Below are 25,776 nucleotides of genomic sequence, written 5' to 3' on the forward strand. Positions count from 1 at the left end.
CAAAAGGCCTTAAGCTGAAGAGTTCTCTGGAGCTTCTTTGCAAATCAAGATTATACTATAAATGTTCTTTAGCTGCAAGGCCTCGAGGCCTCAGACAACTCCCTTGACTTCCTGCCTCTTCAGAAAGCTCCCACATGCTTTGAAAAAGTAACTTGCCTTCTCGATGATTGGGCCAACAGCAAAGCAGCTTTCCAGGGCTTCTAAAGAACTCACAACCAGCCTGGGGAGACAGAAAACCTGGCTTGAGTACAACAACCGTTCTCTCTGCCTTGTGCTTTAGACTAGGCAGACTATAGTTGTGAAGACCTTGGGGACAGCTAATGAATGCCAAATACAAAATCAAAGCACAATAAGACCTGCCACAGGCACCATGCATATCGTTTCCTGTGTTACAGGCCAGGAGAACCTGGCTCCTGCTCGGAGATCAACCTGAGGCCATGTTCATAATCCGTAACTCAAAGACAGGGCTTTTCTCCCTCAAAAAGGATAAATGTGCTTCCTTCTGCTGCCTGTGGCAGGGATCACTGAGATGGGCTTAACAGTCTTGATGCAATGAGACCCAAAGCTCAGGTGCCCAGAGATCAATGGGCAAAGGGATACACAAAAAGAAAGGTTAAAGCCATCTTATACTGGGAAGATTGAAATTATATTTTACTTACACCATCAAGAAAATGCACAAAGGCATTTCCTATGAGTGCCTAAGTATGGGGAAGAGAACAAAGTGTATTTTGGGGTACATGCCAATTGCCAACATTCAAGGGATAGTACAAAGCATCTTTAGAAAACTGAGCGATTCTCCCTCAGGGAAGAAATAGGAAGCCCAACTGTTAAAGGTTCCAAGTAACATGCTCCCCAGGGCTTACTCCTTTGAATTTAATGTGGCATAGTAAAAAGACCAACATTCTGACAGCTGAAGCCCTGGACAGAGAGAGAAAAGTATTGAGAAAGTAGCTGGAGAGAAAAGGGTTAAGGCGTAGAGGAAGGCAATAAAGAACTAGGGAAGAGGGCACTGAGGTATGAAACACATTTGGACAGAGCAAGCTCTCTGGTAGATTATCAGACGGTAGGACTTTTTTGTCTGTCTCTCCACCTCACCCTCTTCTCACCCGCTACAGAGAGGGAGCAGAGAGGACTGGGGTAAGGAAGAGAGAGCTGAGAGAGAGAGTCTGACACGGCCAACACCAAGTATGCACTTACAATCCTCTGGATACTCCATTTATACACATGGATAGCTCTGTAGCCATGCAATGACCAGAACAGAAAGAAGCAGGACTTTTAAACAGAAGCAGAGTCAACGCAAAGCCACACCATTGGTTACACTGCTCTCTGACACACATTCACTCGTGCAGAGAAAAGAAAGAGGGCATACTAACCGGTCCAGCTTGGTTAGGGACTCAGTTTCAGAACTTGGGGGAGAAGCAAAGGAAAAAAAAGGAAAAAAATGTGAAGCTCAGAGAAACCTGAAAACACATCCTAAGCAAACCATGTATGAATAGGGAAGGGGAAAAAAAGAAAGAGAAATAAAAGGGGGGAGGGCACTGCTGGTGGGAGGCAGTGATTCCAAGCAAGGCTACTCTTATGACTTATAATGTAAGAAACTCAAAATCTTACATCATGAATTATTTCATCTACCATGGCAGACCAGCAGCTACCTAGCACAAAGAAGCTAAGCAAAAGGCTTAAGAATGCCACTGTAGGGAGATTTAGGGAGACTCTGAACTCTACTGCAAGATGCAGCAGACAGCCTCTTACTGACAAACCACACAAGAAGCTACCGCAGAGAAAGATAAGATGATGAGATCAGAATGGAAGGGAGGATATTTCCCCATAATTTCAGCAAAGCTGAATCCCAATCTAGAATACTGGCTTAAGCACCTTCTACCGTGCAGCATCTGGCTACTCCAAAGGGTATCTGAGCATTAAGAAAAGGGACAGAACTTCTATCTGGGCAGAGACTCTTGCATCAGATGACTCTGAGCACATATTTCAGGCTTTGTCTGCACACTAGGGAGACACTGGATGTGGGGGAGTTATGTGAAAACTTAAAAATCACAGGCTAGACTTGGTATGGTTATTAGAAGCTGACCCTCTGAAGACACAGGAAGGTTCTACAGTGAGAGTGGAAAATGGTGAAAGCTGAAACCAACTCTTGCCAGCACTGGTACCTCTCCAGGACATTTCCACTGGTTGTAGTAGGGGTGGCTGAGTCACTGTCTCCAGTGCCATTGCTCTGGTTCAGGTTTGAAGGGCAGATAGTGCTGACAGAGGCAGAAGGGAATTCTTCCGGGGGCTCATCAGGCCAGCCAAACTGCTCCTTAGTCTTGCCATAAATTTTTACAGCATCTATCATGGTGACACCTGCTGGATCCACCGAGGCCCCTACTGTAATAAGCAAGAGAAGCCTTTAGGAAGCACATTCTCTAAGGGCTAACATCACCCCTCCAAAGCAAAGACCAGACCAGTTTAGGCAAAAAAGAAAATTACAACAGTTTTACAGACATAGAAGAACTTTACCTCCTGAGACACAGCAACGCTTTAACCATGTATAGATGCTGAATGCGTATAAAAACAGTTCCATGGACCAAAAGCCTATTAAGTCCCCTACTCAGAAGAGTCCCTAAACATCACCACAAGCATCCTCTTGCACTATCAGGGTACTGTATCTCCCACCCTTCACCACCAGGGGTCTCTAAGTACTTCCTTTGTTCAAAGTTCAGATCATCCTCACTCACACTAACGGCAATTATTTCTAGGAGAAACAATATCAGACAGGTGGCCAGTAAATAACACAGAAGATGCCAGTCTTAAGAAAGGATCAGGGATTTGTACTCTAAGGGTTTAAAATTTTCAGTGGCACACTGAGGAACTGCTAAACACCTCTCAGTGATGTGTGACTTTATCTGTGCTTTAAAAAAGCCTTATGATTTCACATACCAATTGTGCCTCCTCTCTGCCTAAAACGAAACAGCACCATCAATGAGGCTGACCCAACAGTACAGAAGTGAATACTTAACATATTGACAGAGTTTTACCCTATCTTTACACCTCCCATTCTCAAGCATACTTCTTTCCTGAGGACAGCGACCACAGAGAAATCAGTGGAGCAGCAGGACCCCAGAATACTGGACAGCCATAGACCAATGGCCCATAATGAGCAGCATTCAGCATGAGGACAGAGTCTGCACCAAGGTTGGTAACTCACTGAAGAGGTTCAGCTTCTTATCAGCTTGCAGGGCTTCTTCTCTGGTGAAGGGGAAGTCAAACCACCGGGAGCGGCTCAGGTTAAGCTGCATAGTTCTGCCAAAGATCTCAATATATGACGGGGCCCGTTCGATGGCCTGGGTCCCAATCTGGATCCGCATGCCAGTCATCACCATAGTGGTGTTGTTGTTACTAATCTCAATGGTGAAGCCACCAGGCTACAGGAGAAAAGGCACACATCAGAAAACTAATAGAAGTTCCTAAATTCAGAGTTTGAATCCTTCCTCTGACACTGTCTCAGTGTGTGAACCTAGATTAAACTTTTATCCTTTTAACTACCCTGTGATGACTTCCTTGCTTCTAAGTATGGAAAAACAGAGGCGATTCTCTTCAATGCCAGGTTTCCTTCTCCCTAGCATTAACAATCTCCTGTTGCCCTCTGCAGTGACCTTGCTGGTAACGATGGAAACCTAGCCTGTCGAATGAGAGTCCTTCAGCTTGAGTAGTAAGAATGTCATTTATTCGAGGGACAATTTAACTAGATTTGAGGGTCAGTAACTTTGAACATATGCTTTATACATGCGTTCTAAAAAGAGATGTGTTTTCAAACCATAGTATTTATGAGTCCTGCTATCCAGGGATTAGACCCAGCTCAGAGCAGTACTCACCTTGGTGTTAGCCACATACATGCCAGTGGAATTCAGCCGGTGCTTTATCTGTTGTGCATTGTAGACCTGCAAGAGGTCGTTACCACCAAACTCCACATCTGTCAGCTGCTGGTTGTGTTCAAAGAAGTCAATGGGGAAAGTCACCTGGCTAGACGTGCGAGTTGCTGCAGAGAACAGTACCAGATTGCCTGAGAGCATCAGTATGCGTAGTCTCATCCACCTCTGCTCCCATGCCACAGATAAAGACTCCTCCCAGACTGAGCCTACACTCACACATGCTAGTCTTTCTAAGCAAACTATGAATTATGTTTGCATCAGCATGATGCCTACATGCGGTTAGCTCTCCAGTGATTATTATCCCTAGTACCTACAACATATCCTAGCAATACAGAGAAATCTGGTGTTGGTATTGGGTATGCAGTTAACAACAATTGGCTCTCTTTTAGCTGGTTTATTTAAAATAAACAGTAAAAACCATTTCTTTACAAGTGGATAAGCTACACTACTACCTCAAACATAGACTCTAGAACAAATTTAAGATAATGTGATAATCCCTCCGATGGTCTTTGCTTAGCCAGATTCACTCACTCCTTAAGTCAAGCTTTCACTTCCCTGAAGGGTCCTCTATCAGTCAAGAGCAAGACCTGTGATGGGTTCCTCACTACTCAGTGGGAAGTTAACCTACTGAAGGGATCTACTCTTCAATCAGTTCCATCCTTCAGGCAAGCCAGTTTCCCTAAACCCAAAGAGAAAAATCTCTCAAATGAGGTTCAAGACGTAACTCTTTACTGGGCACCAAAGAACTGCTGACCTGAAGCGAATAGCCAATGGGTGCTTGCCATTTGGAACCTTGACTCTGATTTCGGGAAATTAGCTAGCACATACCTCTAACTTTACAAAATATGCAAGCAGGACAGGCACCTTTTCTTCACAGATATAGTCATTCCTTGCTTAACAGTAGGGATACATTCTGAGAATTATGTCATTAGGCGGTCTCGTCCTTATGCAAACATAGAGCATACTTACATAAACCTAGACGGTATAGCCTATGCACACCTATAATTTCACGGGACCACCTTCATATATGCGGTTCATCATTAACTAAAACATCATGCAGTGCATGAGTGTATGTACGACAGTCTATTCTGAGTCACTGTCTAGAGGACCACCATTCCCATTCCCCCACAAGTCTATTGGGAAGGGGACTTACTGACTGCAGCTGTTTTGCGCTTTCGAACAGGCTTCATCATGCTGATGACACCAGTAGGCTGAAGGGAGGGCTGAAGCCAGTAGGAGGTGTTCTCCACACTGGCCATGTAAATGCGCAGGCTGCCATCCTCACACAGCAGGATCATTGTTGTCCGCTGCTGCTCGTTGCAGGCCGTGTGCCTGATGGCAACCATGTCTTGGATCTAGAGGAGGGGACAAAGGAGAGTGTTCGTTCCCATACCTATAGATCAAAATTCACAGAGAGAAAGAGGCAGAGAAGCAACTGGTTTCACAGCCAGTTGGGAGGTGAAAAAGGTGGCAAAGAAAAGACATCTAGGAGAAAATGGATCAAAAATCTTTTATAGACCTCCACTGAAAGAGCTAGGAAAGGGACATAAATAAACAAATATAAAAAGAGATCAGGTTCACAGCAAAGTGATGATAGAATCTGGCACTGACCTTTGCTTTAGCAGGAAGAGTCTTAATCTCCTGGATAAGAAAAGTGTCTGGTTTCACCATAACTACCAGTGGCACACCTGTAGTTTGCTGGACACAACACACCAGACCAGGGTGGTTCATCACTTCAGACCACTGGCAAAGGGCAGGAGAAGTCTTACTGCCACCATTGGAACTGCAGACAACAAAACTGGCCACAGTTAGGGTGTCAATCTCCATTTAATAGTTCTTTTCTTGACCTGAAGGCCATCTTCTAACTAGCTACATGAAACCAGAGCAATATCCTTGGCTAGGGACTCATTATTCACAGGTCAATTTTATTCTGAGCCACATGCAAATTCTCATACACCCCAATGTATGCCCCTGGGAAGAGTCCTCATTTAGAATCTCCACTACTAGGCTCCACAATCTGAGGAACGGGTGGCCCCATGTGCCTAGAGGCTGTCAACTGCATAGGTACACAGAGATGCTGAAGGCCGATTACTCATTGTCCTATAAGAATCTCCAAGCACACTGAGATACGTGTGAATTGCTGTTCATCTTATTTCATCCCAACCAGGGAATTCCCAAAAGAAAGGCCTGAGAAAAAGTGCTGTAATGGCTCTTCAACGGCAGATAAGAAATACAAGAAAAGACCCTAAACTTCTTCTTCTTCCTCCCTAAATAGATCTCTCACTATCTCACATTCCTCTGTTATCTGGAAACTTGATCAAGTCTCTATGTCCCCCAACTCCAGCCATGCCCCCATTACTGATATCATGTTCTATTTACTGTTAGAGTAAGTTTCCCTGGATGGAAATATAAAGGGTCTTATGTAAGGATGAGTGTCTAGGAGAAACTTGTATATTCCCCTCCTCAAAACTCAGTAATCACATTAAAATCATGTTTGCTGCCTTGACTATAGGTTTTCCTTCTGAGTAACAGTGGTACCCCAAACTACCTCTTGCAGCTTAGGGTGTCCACAGTGGAGGACAAACCATTCAGGCAGCCCAACCTGCCAGCCCTGAATGCTGCCTAATTTTAAAGTTACCTAGAAAGGAAGAGAGAGGATTGCTGGAGAAAAGTAAGCTTCACCAGATTCAGAACAGACGCCCATACCTAGGAGGAATGGAGATCCCCTGTTAAATGTGGGCACTGTGAAAGTTGAACGTTAAATCTCATTCCCACCTTTTGATGTTGATGGGGAAGAGTTGCAACACCTCTAGTGTTGTTCTGCTGATGGTGGCTGCAAATGATTTGCCTTGACAATAGCTGAAGAACAGCATCTGCAACACATGGGAGTAGTAGACAGACACACCACCACCTGCCACCTGGCTGTTACTGTCCTGTCGGGACAAATAAAAACACACATTTTGCATTAGCTTCTCATGTTGCATTGGCTACCAGCTTCTAGTTTATGCTAGTAATTAGTTTTAAATCATGATTATATGTTCTCCTACTCTAAGCATGACATCCCTGTGGGTAAACTTCCTAAATACCCCAAGAATAAAGGAACTTCAAGTTGAATCAGTTTAGTTCTGAAGGACAAGAGTTTTTACTATTAGGTAAAAAGTTAGAAGCAAAAGGAAAGAAAGAAAAAGGGAAAAAAAGGACAACAGAGGAGTTGCTAAATAGTTAAATCTGGAATAGAAAGAAATGACAACAGGTGCTCTAACCTTCAGGTCCTCGTGATTGATTTCCAGTACATTAGTGACATAGAAGGGTCCTTGCTGGGCACTGCTGGCCTCTTCCATTAGCTGAGTATAGATGTATCCAGCTGAAGACATTATAACAATGATGTTCTTTCCTTCCTCATTAAAGAGGAAGGTAACATCTCTTATCTTTGAGCTTGGCAGCAGAAAATAGAAGGTCGGACTCAAAGCATCAACCGACAGGTCATAAATCTGCAGGACGGAAGAAAGACTAAATAAGGGAGATCTATTTTAGTCCTATCCCAAAAATATCCTGTTGCATCCAAATAGCTGCAATTGTTGAGTAATGGACATTCATTCTCCATTCAGCAAACTACGAAGTGTTTGGCACTGGGCATATAGAGATGAATAAAATATTTTTTAACTCTCCCTCAAGGAATGAGTAGGAGACAGATACACATAAACAAATTCTGTAACAAATACAGTAATGGGTGCATACTTCACACTGTGAGGGTAGAACCAGAATCTATTGCACATTGCTTATACACAAAGCTCCTGCTCAGCCACATAAAAAAGGGAAACAAACTGTGTTCATTTTTTATTTTTAATTTCTAGGAGAAGCAAGCACATAATGGAGATCAGATATTCTGAATATAAAAACAAAACAATTCTAGGACCATATCATCAAAGAGCTGTAATTGTACCTTGACGAAGTCCGCGGTGACAATTGCTAACTCAGTCTGCGAACCAGGTAACCACACAGCTTTGATGATGAAGTTTCCCGTTGCCAACTGGGGGTGCAATACCAAATGATCCGAAACAGAGCCTGAGCTACTAAAGGTGAGCACGTGGCAGTCCTACACACAGTTTAGGAAACAAGATGGTTAAAAGATGATTTGGAAAGTAGGCTCATTCGTTTCAGAGTTCTAATGTTTTCTTTTCTTCCCTAATATTCCCTGCCTTCAGACAGTACTTGTATTTAAACTTACTAGTAACATAGACAGATGTCAAGAACACACAAAGATTGTTTCTAATATAGGAGAAATCTGGAAGACCTGGAAGAAATTCAGAGAAAGATGTCTTTTGCATTCCAATAGCTTTTAAGTTTTAATCTCAACAGTATAAGAAATAAGAAAAAGCGGTGCTGGAAATGGGAAAGAAGGTGAGTAGGGTCCACAGCTCAAGTTAATCAAACCTGGATAAGGATTTTTACCTTCAGCCCACAAACCGCCAGGTAATCTTCTTTGCAGGGATTTCCAGTGAGGCTCAACACAGTAAAAGGAACTGGGGCAGAAGCCAAGCGGGTCAGAGTCAACTTCCTTTTGCTGGAATCTGCTTGCTTCAGGAGTGCAGAGAGCTGCAGAACAGTGATCTACAAAGAAACAATTGCCAATTTATTCTTAACCCTGGCCCTCTCAGAAAACACACAGCAAATAACAAAAACTCCTTCAGTAGGAATGTTAATTCACAGGCTTTTTTGGCAGAAAAGTCTCTTAGAAAAATCCTAAACCAATACTAGCCTCTATTTCTCCTGGCATGGAATGTCCTTCATTCCTTTTTTCCAGTGAGGACAGAACAGAGGGGAAATGAAACTAACTTCTCTTTGTAGAATCATTTCACAAAACAGTTAAACAATTCTTATGTACCACTGTCCTTTTTCAGGTTTCTATGAAACCATTTTTGAAATTATTTTATAGTTATTTTAAGAACTATTCATATTTTCACTTAAGATAAGGTTAAAATAACATTAGTGGTGATGGAGAGGCCAAAAGACAAGAAAGCATGAGTTAAAATACCTAGCACTCTTCCAGCTTCTACTAGTTCTATACAATCACATAAACTTCTTTGTGCCCTTAGAGGGCTGGGAGGGCAGATGAGGACTAAATAATAAAACACAGTCTTCCAGGCCGGCCCCGTGGCTCACTCGGGAGAGTGCAGTGCTGATAACACCAAGGCCACAGGTTCGGATCCTATATAGGGATGGCCAGTTCGCTCACTGGCTGAGTGTGGTACAGACAGCAACAAGCCAAGGGTTAAGATCCCCTTACTGGTCATCTTTTCAAAATAATAAATTTTTTTTAAAAAAGAAAAGAAAAGAAAACACAGTCTTCCTATGAAGACTGTTGCTTCTCAACTTATGCTCCCCAGAGTGACCAAACTGGGCAAGACGGGAGGCCAAGATGTCCTATGTTACTGCTAGTCATTACCTTTCCCTGGAGGGCTTGAAGAATATGCTTTGAATGAGGATTTACTAATCAGAGTCTTTGTCCTAGCCATACCACTTCTAGGTCTAATCAAATAACTCAGGGTTCAAGTAAAGAAGCTCAATGAGATCTGTCCCTAAATCATTCTTGGAACCCAATGGACTTTTTCCCAAAGGGGGCCAATTGGAGAACGGTCATCTACCTGTTTTGCCTAGCACTTAAGATGTTTAAACAAGACCTAAAATGAGCACGAAGGAATTGGAGGACCCACCTTGCCCTTCTCATGGCTGACAGCCAAATGCTGGCGGCGTCCATGGGGGGAAGAGAGCACACACATAGCCACCCGTCTAAGCACATGGGCACTGATCAATTGCCGAATAGTCTGGCCCTGGTCTCCACTGTAATTCATCCGAACATTCTCAAAGGCACCTTCCTGGGAGCCTAAGGTGGGAACCTGGCAAATAGGGAAGCAGAGAAAGTAGGCTGTAATAAAGCAAATAAAATCCAGTGGATTCATACACTATTCATGTAATTGAAATGAAGAACAATTCAGTCACTCAAAAGCAATGGATTTCAACCTCCAACACACGGACAGCTGGATAAATTTGTCAATGTTATCATCAGTCCAGTAAAATCAACATAGTAAATTTTTCATAAAGCTAAATTTAACACAAAGTATTCGCCTTTTTAAAAATGTTAAAACGTCCTCTTTCATAAAATAATGGTTTTGATAGATGAAATTTTTTTATGCATTGATCTAACCTGGTAAATTAAAATTAAAAGTCAGTAACTTTATGGGTCACCAACCCCACACGAAAATTTTTTAGTTTCACCTTTAATATCTAAAGTCTAAAAACCACTGTTCTGAAACAGTGAGTGATTTTTAATAAAATACCAGAATATATGTGCATATGTATATCTGTATTTCCAAGTGAATAATATTCCCTTAAAAATAGCTTCCTTGTGAGATCTAGTCATGTACCTCACTCACAATCTTTGTTCATTTCTCTTTTGGAACTGCTGCCACGTCACTTTCATTCAGTGCTGAGCACCAGGTTTTAAAGTGAATAATAACTTATAGCTTATAACCATGTCATACGAAGAACTAAAGGAAAGTTTCCTAAAGGGCTATAAGCAAAAGAGGACAAAATATTATTTTGCAAGTTGGATAAATCTTAGGGAAGAAGATATAATAAGGAGATTTTCTATTTCTTTTAAAAAAATTCTAACTACAGTTGACCCTTGAACAGCATGGGTTTGAACTGCTTGGGTCCGCTTATACACAGATTTTTCTTCAACCAACTGCGGATTGAAGATACAGCATTCATGGGATATGAACCTGCGAATACGGAGGGCTGGCTTATCATACATTGCAGGTTCCCTCAGGGCTAACTGTGGGACTTGAGTATCTGCAGATCTTGCTATATACACAGGGGGTTCCTGGAACCAATCCCCCACATACACTGAGGGACAACTATATTATTATTGCCCCAAAATGGAATTCCCCATCTCTTGGTAGTTCGTATATTTATATGAACTAAAAAAGGGAATTTATTCCCCGGTTTGATCCAAATGACCCTGGATTCCCTTCTTTTGAAGACATGCCCCATATGCTGATTTTTACATTGTTCATAATAAGGTCTGGGGATGTCATGAAATCTTAGATTCTAAGTGCTGAATAGCCAAGGATTGACTGTTCTAAGTATATTCCTCAGAGTACCTAGCACATTTTGGATCTAAATAAATTTGCTGGTTCCTACAACCACCAACTTCATGACCCTGACGCACTCACCATCAGCTGATCTGTCATCTCAACCACCTTGTCCACTGTATGCAGCTCACTGAGGGCTTGCTGAGCCCGGCTACTGCTCCCCACAGCTGAAGCCTGCTGAAAGTTGGTCTGAATGGCATCCATAAGGAAATTGAGCATGTCTAACACAAGAGGAGCGAAGGAGAAATTGGCCTGAGAAAAATCAAAATAAACAAGTGAAAAAAAGAAAAAAAAGTAAAAGAATGGGCCATACTCATAATAATAATCTTGCCAGTAACTATCTTCAGAATCTAGTTTCCTCACTTCTAGTCAAATATTCTTGCCATTCTCTCATTCTCTCCATAATCCTGGATTTGATTCCAGTCAATAAGCTATTGTGCTACTGACTCTAGAGTCATATTTCTAATCCAGAGGTCCCAAATAGATACCCTAATGCACAAAGGCATCATCATATATAATTAGCTAAATTCTCTCCTACATATCTACAATGGTTCTAGTTAAGTACCATCCTTGGGAAAATTGAGAAAATAATCACTCAAATCATTTTCTGCATTCAGATGCAGAACTCTAACCAAGAAAGGGTGCTCTAGAGTATAAAACTAAAACTTACCTTCCCACCCACCCCCATAAAGTTCGTAATACTCTTCAGTCATAAATCCTTCCCTAATGACTAACAACAAACATTAGCTGTATTCACACTGTGAAAGTGGGTAAACTTAAGAGTAAGGAGAAAACGAGTTGCAAAGGGAGCCTTGTACATCAATTACTCTCACACAAACTTGCCAGCTCCCAACTCTGTCTACCACTGCACTAGGGAACATCGGTAAGCCCCACCTGGTTCTGTAGCTCCTCCCGGCATCCCTCTACTGTGCGGCACAGGCTGCTCTTCTTGGGCTTCTCATCATCAATGACCTTTCCATCACTGATGGTGACCTTGGCCTTGTCAGCTGGCGAGGTGCTGGTATGGCGCACCAGACTCTCAGAAACCCTGGGTTCACTCTGAAATGCTGACTCCTTCATGGTGGAGCTCATGCCACTGCTAGGAGTTCGCTTCACCAGTGCCTAGGGACAGAAAATAGCAGAATTCTTGCCATAAGCACAGATGAAATACTACCTAAGTCTTAGAAGAAAATCTGACCCAGAGAAACTGGCAAAGCATTTAAATGTTATCCAAAAGCCTACATTCTGATCTTCACAGTATTCACCTAATATCTAACTTCTCTACCCACTCACAGGATCAGGCCTTGATTATAACATCGAAATTGTGGGGAGGTCTTAGGAAAACTGACTGCAAGATCTCTAAGGACTCTGCTAGTTCTAATATTTTAAGTGAAATGCTTAGGCCATGATTGTACAGATCATCAGTGACAGAACCAAAACATATTCCTAGACCCAGGTACCATGGAGGTGACAAGGGAATTATCCAGTTTGGCTTAAGTATTCCCATGTCACTAACAAGTCACCATTTATAGCTTAGTGAAGGTTCCAAATCTCTCACCAAACAGCTGCCATCTTCCTTGGCTCCACAGTCACAGAAGAAGGATCCATACTTGGCATAGGAAATCTCATGATCCTTATGGCATACCTTAGCACATACTGTGCAAACACCCACCCCATCAACCATTTTGCAGGTGTGACAGTGATACCTACAAGGAACAAGGACAAGCAAATAAGATCAGAAGTCCCAACAATCAAGGCCCAGTAAACCCTCACCTAAAAGGAAGAGCTATTCTTACCAATGCTGGTTCATGAATTCTTTCTGTGTAATCGTAAAAGTGCAGAGTTTATTGCAAAGAGAATCTTCATCCTTCAATGACAATAAGTCTTTTTAATATAAAATATATCCCTCCACACAGATACCCACAAAAACACACACTTCAACACCCTATGGAGAGTAAATCAATTCATAAATGACCAACAGAAACTTGCCCCAATTAGAAACAGCTATCTAGCTGAAAATCTGCTGCAATTTCAGATGAGACACTAGGGTTTTGTGGTAAAGACAAAAATAAATCTGGGCTGGCCAGTTAGCTCGGTCAGTTAGAGCATGGTGTTATAACACCAAGGCCAAGGGTTTGAATCCCTTTGCAATCCAGCCAATAAATGAATAAATAAATAAATAAATTTTATGCTTTCTCTACAAAAGAGCTCCCACCGTCTCCATGAAAAACTCAACCCTAAAATTCCATTTTCGATGCAAAGACTGAGGAAGCAATCACTTATGACTTTGGATAGAAGAAAGGCATATGCTTATTAATAAGTCCTCTCCCCAAGAGATTAGAATCCCAGGGTTTGCTCTACAGGCCTAGAAAATTAGAACCTGGCATTAGTTACATAAGCTAGAAGAAAGCAACAAGGACTAGGGAGTTCTGAAGCTCACAAGAGGCTAAAAAAGAGAGCCAAACACTTGTTAGCATGCCCTTTAGAGGTTAAAACTTACAGGTTACTTAGTACTTACTGAATCCTCAGCCTGGGAATCTTCCTCTTCCACTGCCAACTCCTCCACCCAGTCAGAGTCCACCTCAATGGCCCGCTCTTCCCCATCCACTGAGAGGTGACTTGGGCCTTGACCATTACTCTGGCTCAAGGCATTCGTGACATCAGCCAAGTAAGACATAATATGGCATGTGCACTCCAAGATTATCACATGCTACAAGAGAAGACCAAGATCACACAGAAACTTCAGCTCTCCATGTGTTGTTACTATGTAAAATATGTCTTTTCAAGCTTTTTCCAATAAAGCTCAAGATCAAAAGGAATGGATAAAAACAGAAATGGAAAACATGTTTTAATTATCGACTTCCCCAGTTTTAAGTACTATGTTCGCACATATAACTGGTCAGTAAATTCTACTGAATTAGGGTGCATTCATTCATTCTTGAGCACAAAGATAACTCCTGACAAAGTCACATAAGATGAAGTGGAACTGAAATTAGGAGAATGGAGTAAAAATAGGGACTAAACTCATGCAAGAAAAGACTACATTATGAATATGAAGAGGTTCTCATTAGAATTACTACCATTAGCATTTTTTTTAAACATTAGTAAAAGTCATTTTAATTACCAAGTTTTAAACTAATGCAGAAGGAGAGGAATAGCTTCAGAGATCAAGAGAAAAATTTTCCAGCAAACCACTGCAGGTAGTTCGTGCTTGCCTAAAAAACCCAATAGTCTGGCACCAAAGACTCAGATTTTTAATTTCCTTTGCTCTGCACTCTGACATTTCAGTGCTGAAAGGATAAAGATTAGCAAGAAAGGAGGAAGAAATGAATGGTACTGTGATGGGTCTCAGAGGCCAGTTATCTGCTCTTAGTTACCTGTCAGGTTCATGGGTTGGGTAGGGCGAAAAATGCCTGAACGCAAAATTTCTGTCAGCTTCAAATCCCTTCTATCAGCATAGTGACCTGAACCTTCAGGCAAACTGAACAATTCTAGCATCTGTACTGGAGCTGAAGAGGTAGTCTATAACCCCATATAGCACTGACTCAATGCAGTGCACGGTTCCAAGGCACAAGCAGGGGGACAGTTTTCCATAGCACGCAAATATCTTAGAATAGCAGGAATTCATTATGTTGTAAAAAGGATTCAATAGGATGTTTGTTTATCAGAATATTTCCTTCCTATCACTTCTTGCCACCCGGAAGAGGCCTGAGGGCACACAGTTAGCAATTACACACTTCTAGGTCTTGGAGATTATCAGCCTTATCCTCTGTGGGCCAGCCAAGGATAGAAGCCAATAGGAAGAAGAGACTTCCACCTATTACAAAGATAAGAATCATCTTTCCCCTTGCTCCCTGACTGTGCCACTTCTTGCTCTTCTTACCTACCTTTCCATGCATTACATTGGCGTTCAGTTTTTCAACCACATTCTTCTGTGACAGGTATTTCTTGCTGTCCCATAGGAAAAAAAAAGGGAGGGGGAAACACAAAATCATCTAAGGAACGAAAGAAAGAAATCATCTTCATGAACCTTGAATCAATTTGTGGACACTGTGAAGCAAAAGCATTCTTAGAAAACTATGTAAGTAATGCATAGCTGCATAGCTTGGGGTGTTCTGGTCTCACAATTATCCTTGACATTAGATATACTCTTTCTAAGAGGTCTCTTGGGAATAAAGAACAGGAAACTCTACTAAGAAAATAAAGAAGATAAAGTCTAAAATGAGCAGTTACTGGCCACCTCCTCAACCCCCAATAAAAAGATCAAGTTTCTTTTATACTCACTCTGTGCTACCAAGAAAGTAACCTGAAATTACCCCCTTCTTCTCTAAGAGAAATATTGTAAGCTATAAACAGGTTCCTACAATTTCATCATCTTACCATCTGCTCAGCCAGTCCACAGCAGCATTATGAAGCTGAAGGTGACCAGCACCTTGACCTGCACTGGCCAAGGTGGCCATCACAACCATAAGTTCAGGAAAGCCAGTCCCATCACCGTTGGCCAGCATCTCTGTTGCCATGGGGGTCAGGGTGCCCAGAAGCACAGCACACACACCTTCCCCAACTTGACTGGTGGAAAAGAAAAAAGCAAATTGTGAGTGACCAACAGCAATCTCATTCCGTGTATTTCAAATTTGTAAGGGTAACTAAAAGAAGTATTAAATTAAACATTAAATATATGACTATATATACCAATCCCAGCTTTGGACTTGGGCTAATTAGAGCACAAAACATTCTCAGGTTGCGACTGACTGACCAAGTATTCCAAAAGTTTTCTCCATGGGAAAAACCAAGGAGCTATACTGGATTCCTTGAATCTAGCAAGAGCGAGACAAGGAAATGCTGAAAATGCTTAAACTGTAGCCTGAGGAAAGATAGCTGCAAATATCAACATATTTCAGGGTTGTTAGGGACACATGACATAAATGCAATTGTTCTACCTATTTTCCCGAACGATGTATGTGGTCAGTAACTGCAACAGCTGCCGGTTCTCCTGAATTACATCCAGCTGATCAGAATCTTTTGGGGGCGATGTGGTCATGCGGGTAAGCCAGGCCTGCAGACGCGCAGGCTCCACACAAGCCAGCTGTGCCAGAGAGCCACAGAGATGCAGAAGGCTTGGGTTAGGGCTCTTCTCAGCTACAACAGATCAAGAGGCTAAGGTCAGTGAAGAAGGGCCAGGGAAGGGAAAGAAGGGGCAAAGTGTGAGCCAGGAAAGAGGAAAAGGCAAGGGCTCTGAGAAAGTTTTCAGCTTCCTTCCAAACTTTCTTTGAGGGATTCTCTCCACTTGTTAGCATTTTCATGCTGTAGTTAAACTTGGGCAGAAGATATGCACAGTATTAACTGGACATCAAAGTTCCCATAAGAAGATTACTTAAAAGCTGTCACTCACTCAGCTGGAAGAGTTTGGTGAAGAATTTCAAAACTCGGTTACAGAATTTAGCAGAGAGGTTCTCATTGGCTGTTGCCATCATGATCTGCACAAGTTCTCCACTGGCGGCAGGAGGGGGGAAAAATGGAAGAATCACATTAAGCCTCACAAAAAAGGCATCTGTTTCTATTTTTTCACAATCTCATCTCTTCTAGGGAAATGGTCACTGGTGAATCAACACAAAAGGTGTTCATAAAATCAACCCCCTCATCAATAACCTCAAGGAGTCAGCAACTGACCTATCCCCCACCACCACCACCCTACCCCCAACAAGGTATAGGCACTTAAGCAGGCCCTAACTATTCCCTGAGGAAGAATACCTAAGTCAACATACATAGCTCCTTGCTCTCAGGAAGCATTCAAAAAATGTTCACTGAACAAAGTGAAATACAGCTCACCTATCAGAGAAAAATTCCTCCATAGCTTTACGAGCCTGGGTGCTTTCCAGCTGCTTTTCCAAATATTGGAGACATTCCTCCAAGATGGATTCATCTAGTCCACTGAGGATCAAAAGGAAAAATTAACTACCAATAATGAAATCTCTTTCAATATCTTCCCCATACTGATTTTTAAAAATCCAAAGTTTGTTTTTTACAACTAGACTTTGAGGACAACGCTCAATTTTCCTTTGTCAAAGCTTAATATAAAGCCTGGCACACAGTAGATGTTCAATAAATGTTTAATGAACTAATAACAGCAGCACTTTGATTTTATTTTACTACCCTCTTTCCTAGGAAATTAAACAGGAAAGACATCTGGAGGCTCAGAGTCCTAATCTAGATTCTGCTAGTGATTTTTGGGGGGGGGGGCGTGGGAGACACTTTGGATGAATCATTTCTGCATAGCTAAATTGCCTCAAATTCTTTATCTGTTAAAAAAAAAAAAAGAAAGAAAAAGGGGAAAAAAAGGGTCCTTGATTAAAACCTGGACTCTTCAACAACAAAGAGACAGGAAATCCCAACACTTAGACCCTATATTTGTTCAGTTCTCGGTGAGGTAAAAGTACGTGACTGTTCTTTATGACTCATCTACATCAACATGGACTAAACTATCAAGGTCAAACAATGTGGTGGGACTTCCTAATTCCACAGACCAACCATTTCAGAAGTATGGTCACAAAAAATATTAGAAACTAATTTTATCAAGCACCTCTGTACACTTCATCACATCCATTAAAGCACTTGTTGAATTATTTAATTTTAAGTCTCCAAATCTGAACATTAGGCCTTCTATTTTCTTAAGAATTGATTCCTAAGAATTAACCACAAAAGAAGATTCCACATAATTCTTCATACATTTCCACACAAATGCAAAATGCACACAAATACAGAATTTTCTGTTAAAAAGCACAATTACAGTAACATTAATTAATGATATAAAGAAGCTAGTGTTGGTACATTTCACAACAGATTGTTCTTCTGAATCAGGCTCACCTATTGGGATCCGCATGATTGGCCAGAATGTTGTAACAACCAGTGATCAGCTTCTCATAAACACGAGCCAAGAACTCATCAGACTCTGCAGGGCCCAAGATGCGTTCCAGGGAGTTGCTACAGATCTCAGCAACACTCTCAGTACTGGACTCCAAAAGAAGGGGTAGCAGGGTCTGAATTACCTGTGGCGGGTTCATCTCATCGGACCAACTTCAGCAAAGAAAAATGGAACCAAGTTAATGAATTTACTCCTCCAAAAAGCTGTAAGGCAGGGATAGGGTAATTCAATTATTTATTGGGGAGAGGGCTTTTATTCCAATCTTTTTTCCCTTGGTAGCTGTTTTCTAAATAGGTATAATCGTATAATTTAATATTATTTTTTATTATTATATCAGAAGCAAAAATAATTTCCATATGAAAAAAATCTGTTTATTAAAACATTTTATAATATTCAAAAAAGAAAATTAACTGAAACCTCAATAAGTAATCCAATCTAGACAAGTTTGCTAGAAGAATTGCCAGGAATCTTGATCACATTTAAGGCAATATATGACTTTACCTGTGACCTAAGTACAAGAAGACAAAATAGTCATTCCACTGACCTGCCCTAGTCCCTACAACGACAATGATTTTGGAGAAACAATATCACATAATCTGTCACTATCACTTTAAAATTTAAACCCAAAACACCTCCAAATCACAATATGGCTTAAAGCCAGCATGCTTTTTCTGAAAAATACTACACAGAAAGAGAGGAGGAAGTACTGTGCTGCCCCTCAGATCTAAGTTAAAAATCATCCTGGGTAAATGCTCACACTCTCCTCTAAAGCAACAGGTTCTTTTTGCTAAAGAATACAAGAACAGCATTAATATAGAGTTATAAAATCTCTCATTGTCCCCCTTTAGATACAACAGAATACAGATGTAGAGAGTGCTTAGGGCTATGTCCTAGGTACTCACACAATGAGATCGCCAGTCAACCTGACCAGAGAGAGGAGGGTGTGCTTCAGGGAAGCAGCCAGGGGCAGACTTTGGCCACAAAGAGTCCCCAAGTGAGCAGCCTGCACAGCACTAATATAACTCTCTGAAGGGATGGTGTCATTGGCAAAGGCATTGCGCTAAAAGAAAGCAAACCAGATGTGAATGGATAGACCATCTACCCTGGATAAAATTCTCACATGGAAAAAATCTGACATAAACTAAGACCTCATTGAGGCTTGTAAACAATGACCTCTACTCAGTATGCACTATCATTCATCTTGGGGAGGAAAGTGGGGTGGGATGAAGGAAGCAGTTGACAAATTTTAGTACAATGTTGATAGTTAAATATAACAAATATCCAATACCACTTCAAATGATTAGAATATACTATATTTAACAGTAAAACTATTGTTTGTCTGCAATGATTGAGAAGGATCTGGATTTTGCAATGCATCTAGTCTCCATTACAAAGATTGAAGTTAGCTCTGGGTGGTGTAAATAGAGGTCATGATTACAAAGCAGGGATAACAAGATTATAATACTTGGTTTTTCCAAAGAACTTAAATAACAGAATAATCTGTTAATAGAGGTAGTTTAAATAGAACACACACTAACATCAAGTAAACTGACAGAAGGCTCAACAGAATCTAAAAGCCTAGTGAACTTAAAAGCTACCCCATAAAATTATGACAAAAGGAGTCCATTCCTGACATAAACCTAAAAAAGGAAAGGAAACAGAGTTAACATTTATTGAGAATTAGCACTTTACATCTAATACATTTAATCATGTCCCAGTATTACTGAGACTCAGAGATTATAAAGGGGTTTGTCCTCTGGTAACATGCGGACTTCTTAGCTAAAGGACCATACGAGAACCACTTGGGTAATTACATGCACTGACTACTGATTGAGCTATAGCAAATACTGTTGCAACTTATGACAATCTCTTGGTAGCTACTTTAAACCTGAAGCATAAGAAGAGAACACAGAATGATCATTGCTTAGCAGTTCTACTCCAGGATCAGATAGGGCCTCACCCAAGATCCAATGTTGGGAAATTCATTGGTATTGATGTTGTTCCAGGACTCACACACAGCCTGCACTGAAGAGGGCAGATTCTGAACCAGTGTTGGACCTGGAGGCAAGAGAAAGGACAAGGAATTAATCACAAAAAGAAATGACACAAAGCATTTTAAAAGCCAAGTCCAAATGCAAAAAGAAGTGCCACCATAGCCCAGGCTGTCAAAATAATTACTCAGACAGCTTAGATGGATATTTCAATAGCAATACTATGTCCAAGAACCAGCTAATTGCTTAATAGCTAACAATCTCAAAAGTAAGGTTTTCAGTTCCCATCATATTCACTTTCTAATCTTGCAAGACAATGAAGAGCTGGCCAATTAGCTCAGCTGGTTAGAGCGCAGTATTGATGGCACTGATAACACCAAGGTCAAGGGTTCAGATCCCCATACCAGCCAACAACAAAAAAATACACCAACTGAAAACAAGATGCAAAATCAGGGTGAGTCACTGCAAGTCAGTCTAAAATCACCATTAAACATATGCTCCCTTTCTGTGAATAAGTATCATTTATCTCTTCTTAAGACAAATCTTGAGGGCAAGGATCATTAATGCACATTTAGAACAGTATTCAGTTAAGTAGTACTAAGTGAAACAACCAGAATATTTAAGGAGTACTTAAAGCTTTAAATTAAGGAAAATACAAACAGCTATAAATTTTAAAGGGTAACTACTGCACCTATCTCCAATCTTGCTCGAGTCCTTTGATTTTCCATCCTAAATTTCTACCAGATCATTTCTAACCCAGGATAGGGATTTTTCCAAGCATGAAGTAGTAACTTGCTAGTCTTCCTAATCTCTATAAAAGAAAAGAAAAACAAGTATCTGTGCTAAAGGCAAAATAGCCTAATGCTTTGGAACCATCTGATCTTGGTTTGGATCCCAGCCCCATCACTTGCAAAATATAGGATTTTGAGCAAATAACTTCTCTAAGCCTCAGTTTCTTAATGAGTAAAAAAGAGATAATAACAACACTTACCTCATACAGTTATTGTGAAGATCAAAACAGATAAACCCATGTAAGTGCTCGACACACAGAAAGGCTCCAATAAATGATGAATGCCAACAGACAGGTGGAGAGGGAGAGATGCAGTAATACTAGTTGCAGTAGTAATAGTATTACTCAAAAGCACATTCATTCACTTACCCAGAGTGTTTGCCTTGCACCTACTAGAGCCTATAGCCAAAACAGCAGCAAAGCCTTGCAGTTTCTCCTTGGAAGGTTTTTCAGTGGCTCCCTCTTCATTAAAGTTCTGTAGCAAATAGGCTCTGAAGGAAAAATTAGGGGGGTAGTTCAAGCTGTAGGAATCTAATCCGATCATAGTTAGAATATACTAACCCTAGACAAATTGAAAAATCTGTATCTCAGTTTCCTTATCTATTAAATATAGTTGATAATGCCTGCCTCTTCCTGGTCTCATAAGAATTCAAATGGGTAATTGTTTTCCAAAGAATTTTCCATTCTCCAAAATGCTCTCAAAACATAACTCCACGACAAGTTTGGGAAACAGTGAATACTATATCTATCTCTCTTCCCCCACTTTGAAAGATTGGTAATGTATATAGTAAAGGCTCTGAGAAGTACTATACTTTAAAAAATGAAACAAACAAAAACCTGTTTAATTTACTCAACATTTCCCAAACTTAGCTGACCAGGAACATCTACTAACAGCACAGTTTGGAAAGCCCTGACCTAATAGGCCAGATTAGATCCTATAGACTCACAGAGGGCAATAACGTGGTCTGCTTTGGCTACTGCTATATCCCTAGCACCTAGAAAAGTACCTGGCACGTAGCAGGTACTTTGTTATGTTTATTGTTCATATTTGTTCAGAAAATTTGCCTCAAGCAACAGCTGTCTCTACTGCAAGGTATTCCCAATCAAAGACGAGGTTAGTTAAGTTTGACAAAGATCCAGGCCCCTTTCGTCATGAAAGCCCCAGAGAACTGGAGCTGAATAGTGAGATCCTACAGGGACCACATAAAGGAAATGAGCTTGAGGGAGCCAGATAAGAACTACTGCAAAGGGAAGTCACTTCTCAGCTCTAGTCCATCACTGTCATGTGGGAAGTCAGGCCCCGTTTTGCCATTTCTTCCAATTTAAGAAGAGCCAGAAATCTCAATTTATGAATAATCTCCCAATTTTTATATACTGAAAGTGAATTTTTAAATATTTAAACATCACATATACCAAAGTCTACAGGGCATGCAATTTTCAATGTTTGTTACAGAAAGAGCTAAATTTTAAAATAATCTCTAATTCATTAAAAAAATTTTCTCTAACTACATACCAAGAAATTTAAAGAGTATTTAAAGAACTTCATATCAGTTACAGAAATGACAGTGTTTAGAAAAATTAAATTATCTTTCTTTGTATCCTTCAAGTAAAATGCCAGAAAATATTTAAACTTCCTCCTGACTCCTCCTGAGCTATTTGAAAATTCCCTCATCAGGTGCCCCTTCATATTAGAGAAAAAACCATTACCAAAGGAAAAAAGAAAACCTAAGCTGATAAAAAGGAAAAATGTAAAACTCTGAGTCATTGAGGGATCTGCACAGAGTGAAAAGGACTTGTGCATCTCTGGACAGGCAGTTTGTCGTACCTCGTGAATGATGCATAGGTGTCAATCAGTTGTAACGTGGCTGGAAGTAGGTTCTTGGTGATCTCAGATGACTTATGCGGATCAGTCTCAGCAGCCATCTTAGAAAAATGCTCATCCAAAGAGACCTGGACCTTTGAGATAGCAGCATCAAGGGTGTAGATGGACTGCAGACTAGGAATTTCATGGAGTTGCAAGATGGTAGTACAGTCAATGTTACAGAATGATGAAATCTTTAAAAATATCCAAGACATTAGTTAGCTGTGGCAAAAGGCTGTGGTAGAAGTCAAGTTCTGTCATTATGGTTCTAACAGTAATATACCTGTCGAGCAAAGTATTCCTCTACAATTTCAACATCATATTTCACTGAGCTACACTTGCTGGATGCCAATTCTAGGAGAGAGCCAGCATGTTCAGCCTTCATTCCCTGTTTGATAAGGTGATCCTATTTGGACAGAAAGAAAAAAAAAGTGTTTAGGAGATCAATATAGAGTCCAAAGTTTTCATTATCTTAAAATTTAAAAATTTCCATAAGCACACAGCGCATTGGGTTTAAATAGTCCTTAACAGCAAGCTCCATGTTCCACTGTGGTACCTTTATCCAGTTGACATAGGAGCTGATCCGGAGGCGGGAAGACCATCGCAGAGTATGTAGGATGTCACATTCACTCATCTCAGATGAGTTCATGGCCAGCTGGTTCATGTAAGTCTTTGATGGTGGCAAAATTCCTAGGATCCTCCACAGTATTAAGAAGTAATATTGAAGGGCACAGGCCTCCTAGAGGAAGCAAAAGCAGCAGTCACAGAGGTAGCACTTAGTACTGCCTCAAGATCTTCCTAACAGAAAGAACTGCTCCAAATACAGCTTTTAAAGTAGAATTGTGTGGAGTCTTGATTTTCAACTGAGATTTGGCCCCTGAGCCTGCTCTCCAGATCTTTCTAGAGAATACATCTAATAATAAAACAGAAAAATGGTAAAATATACATATAAATAACTTTTACATATTCTGCATGTTTCACAGATCAAAAAAGCTATTCTAAGACAACTCTGGCTCCCCAATAATTTACCAATTAACCAAAAGAGAGCATAACATTCTGCTTGGCAGGCCCACAATCAGCCGGCCCTTTCTGTGGCCTAGAATTGCAGTATGGATTCTAAAAGTACAGAGACAAATTCATGGGATCACAGGAAAAGCTCAAGTGTGAGGCTTTCAATATCACCCATCACCCAGCATTCACAGGAGACAGAGCACTTAGGGAGCTGTTGTTTCTCAAAGTCACATTTCTCTCAATGCTAACCAAAAAAATGTAAAAATGATAAAATTATCTCTAAGATGAACATAACCAATGAAACTACATAAAAATATTGAAGTACCAATCAGTTTTGCAAACAGATATTCAATACACTGATTAGATCCCAGAAGAAAATTTCTGGTAGAAATTATGAAACAATGATTAATCATAGCTCAAACTCTTCCCTGGCTTCCATGGTCTTACCAGGGCTGTTACATTTTTGTTTTCCTTCCTCCTGACCGTGTCAAGCTGGGATCCAGCTGCAAGCAAGGTTGTCAGCGCAGTGTAAAGCTCATCATACTTGACAAGCTTGGAGAAAAGAACGTCATATGCCTAACATCAAGAAAGAAAAACAATAATTTCTTCTTATTTTTTGAAATATTTTTCTTATTATCCATGCACTATCATCTAACCTCATGGTTGACAAAATATCCCATCTAATTATACCTAGTAATTTCTCATTGCAGCAGATTCCCATTCTGGAACCTCACTCAATTTGTGGGCCATTGTGAGCACACAACCTCAGGCTTCAGAAAGAGAATGAAGCAAATATTTTAATCCACTGAAACAAAGACAGTCTTCAGAAATAAAGTGTCAGAAGTGTCAACCACCAGAAAAGATGACCCCTACAGCAAAACTGCAGCCTACCATATAAATTTTAAAATATCTTACTGTTAGAATAACCTCCAATTTTAATACAGACCAAATTCCCTCATCACTAAAAGTAAGTTGTTCCCTTTCTCCCTGACAAGCTCATTTTGTTGGAGACCATCTAACCCAAATATAAAATGGGACTTTAAAATTCCTGGTACCACAGAATCAAGTCGGTTCAAATCATCCTCTGAGGCTTCTGGGGACAGGACACAGTAGAATCTGGGTTGTGGGACAGCATCTGAAAAGCAATGTGCTTATTATTAATAGAATGATTTCATTCTCAACTCTAATGTATAAAATGTAAAAATAAAGAAAATACTTTAAAACAAGGTGTCTCAACTGTGAAACTACTGATATTTGGGGCCAGATAATTCTTTGCTGTGAGAGGTTGTCCTCTGCACTATAGGAGATTTAACATCATCCCTGGCCTCTACCCACTGAATGCCAGTAGCACACCCCAAGTTGTGACAAACAAAAATGTCTCCAGACATTGCCAAATGTCCCCTGGGGTAGGGCAAAATCACCCCACTTGAGAATCATTGCTCTAGGAGCTAACTAAGGTGCTCTACAATCATATCAATAAAAGTTTATCACTAGACTAAATTGCTACTTTCCCAATATCAAAGGGGCTAACTAATGAGAGATAACAGTAAAGTCATATTAAAGTCTTCATGAAAGTTTTCACAAAGTACACTTAACATCTAATAATTCTCAGGATGAGAACTTACACACACTAAAACTGAACACAAGAGATACCTCGTCAAAAGAACAGAAAACTACTATACGAAAAGAAACACTGGAGAGAATATCACGTTCCCATTACTTTCAGAATAGTATACCACCAAGACCCAGAAGGAAATTTAGCCTGTGGATTAGAACCATATCCCTAAGGGAAGAGGAAAATTAAATTTAATCACTCAAGAGCGTCAAGAGTCCATATACTGGGGGTTCCAGTCAAGATGGCAAAATAGACAGTTCCCAGCGTCACTCTCTCCCACAAATCAAACAATTTACAAATATAAAAATGTAACATCAGCCAAGGTGGGGCCACTGGAGCTCAGGGGAAGAGGAGGAGAGAACTATGGAGTTCATGAAGGTGGGGGAAACCACAATGAAAGAAAGAAAAAGCTGCTCTGAGTGTTTCGGGCCACGGCTGCTTTAAGGCTCAAGCCGATGAGCGCATGGAGCAGGAGCCGGCAGAAGCCGCAGCTGTGCCCTTCAGAT

General features: G+C 40.7%; 1 protein-coding gene across 5 annotated transcripts in view; it reads right to left on the minus strand.

Annotated features, from left to right (window-relative positions):
* Nucleotides 1-25,776, minus strand: part of UBR4 (ubiquitin protein ligase E3 component n-recognin 4) — a 128,249-nt gene that overhangs the window by 68,282 nt on the left and 34,191 nt on the right. For 2 of the 5 annotated variants that reach the window (XM_063105279.1, XM_063105278.1), the window contains exons 21-52: nucleotides 24,711-24,790; nucleotides 24,103-24,231; nucleotides 23,201-23,383; nucleotides 22,928-23,050; nucleotides 22,609-22,838; nucleotides 21,153-21,274; nucleotides 19,963-20,060; nucleotides 18,905-19,062; nucleotides 17,945-18,154; nucleotides 16,910-17,011; nucleotides 16,473-16,573; nucleotides 16,021-16,219; nucleotides 15,461-15,649; nucleotides 14,968-15,031; nucleotides 13,599-13,790; nucleotides 12,877-12,947; nucleotides 12,639-12,786; nucleotides 11,975-12,202; nucleotides 11,162-11,332; nucleotides 9,641-9,823; nucleotides 8,379-8,537; nucleotides 7,870-8,022; nucleotides 7,190-7,417; nucleotides 6,734-6,859; nucleotides 6,565-6,632; nucleotides 5,538-5,709; nucleotides 5,080-5,281; nucleotides 3,870-4,033; nucleotides 3,203-3,419; nucleotides 2,166-2,382; nucleotides 1,374-1,406; nucleotides 157-220 (exon numbers count right to left, since the gene is read on the minus strand). In XM_063105279.1, the coding sequence (XP_062961349.1) occupies nucleotides 157-220; nucleotides 1,374-1,406; nucleotides 2,166-2,382; nucleotides 3,203-3,419; nucleotides 3,870-4,033; nucleotides 5,080-5,281; nucleotides 5,538-5,709; nucleotides 6,565-6,632; nucleotides 6,734-6,859; nucleotides 7,190-7,417; nucleotides 7,870-8,022; nucleotides 8,379-8,537; nucleotides 9,641-9,823; nucleotides 11,162-11,332; nucleotides 11,975-12,202; nucleotides 12,639-12,786; nucleotides 12,877-12,947; nucleotides 13,599-13,790; nucleotides 14,968-15,031; nucleotides 15,461-15,649; nucleotides 16,021-16,219; nucleotides 16,473-16,573; nucleotides 16,910-17,011; nucleotides 17,945-18,154; nucleotides 18,905-19,062; nucleotides 19,963-20,060; nucleotides 21,153-21,274; nucleotides 22,609-22,838; nucleotides 22,928-23,050; nucleotides 23,201-23,383; nucleotides 24,103-24,231; nucleotides 24,711-24,790 (4,784 nt within the window). Of the gene's footprint in view, nucleotides 1-156; nucleotides 221-1,373; nucleotides 1,407-2,165; nucleotides 2,383-3,202; nucleotides 3,420-3,869; nucleotides 4,034-5,079; nucleotides 5,282-5,537; nucleotides 5,710-6,564; nucleotides 6,633-6,701; nucleotides 6,860-7,189; nucleotides 7,418-7,869; nucleotides 8,023-8,378; nucleotides 8,538-9,640; nucleotides 9,824-11,161; nucleotides 11,333-11,974; nucleotides 12,203-12,638; nucleotides 12,787-12,876; nucleotides 12,948-13,598; nucleotides 13,791-14,967; nucleotides 15,032-15,460; nucleotides 15,650-16,020; nucleotides 16,220-16,472; nucleotides 16,574-16,909; nucleotides 17,012-17,944; nucleotides 18,155-18,904; nucleotides 19,063-19,962; nucleotides 20,061-21,152; nucleotides 21,275-22,608; nucleotides 22,839-22,927; nucleotides 23,051-23,200; nucleotides 23,384-24,102; nucleotides 24,232-24,710; nucleotides 24,791-25,776 lie in introns of all 5 variants that reach the window. The other 3 variants (XM_063105281.1, XM_063105282.1, XM_063105283.1) reach the window with 3 other exon arrangements.

Source organism: Cynocephalus volans, chromosome 8 (assembly GCF_027409185.1).
Source record: "Cynocephalus volans isolate mCynVol1 chromosome 8, mCynVol1.pri, whole genome shotgun sequence".
NCBI classification, from domain to species: Eukaryota; Metazoa; Chordata; class Mammalia; order Dermoptera; family Cynocephalidae; genus Cynocephalus; species Cynocephalus volans.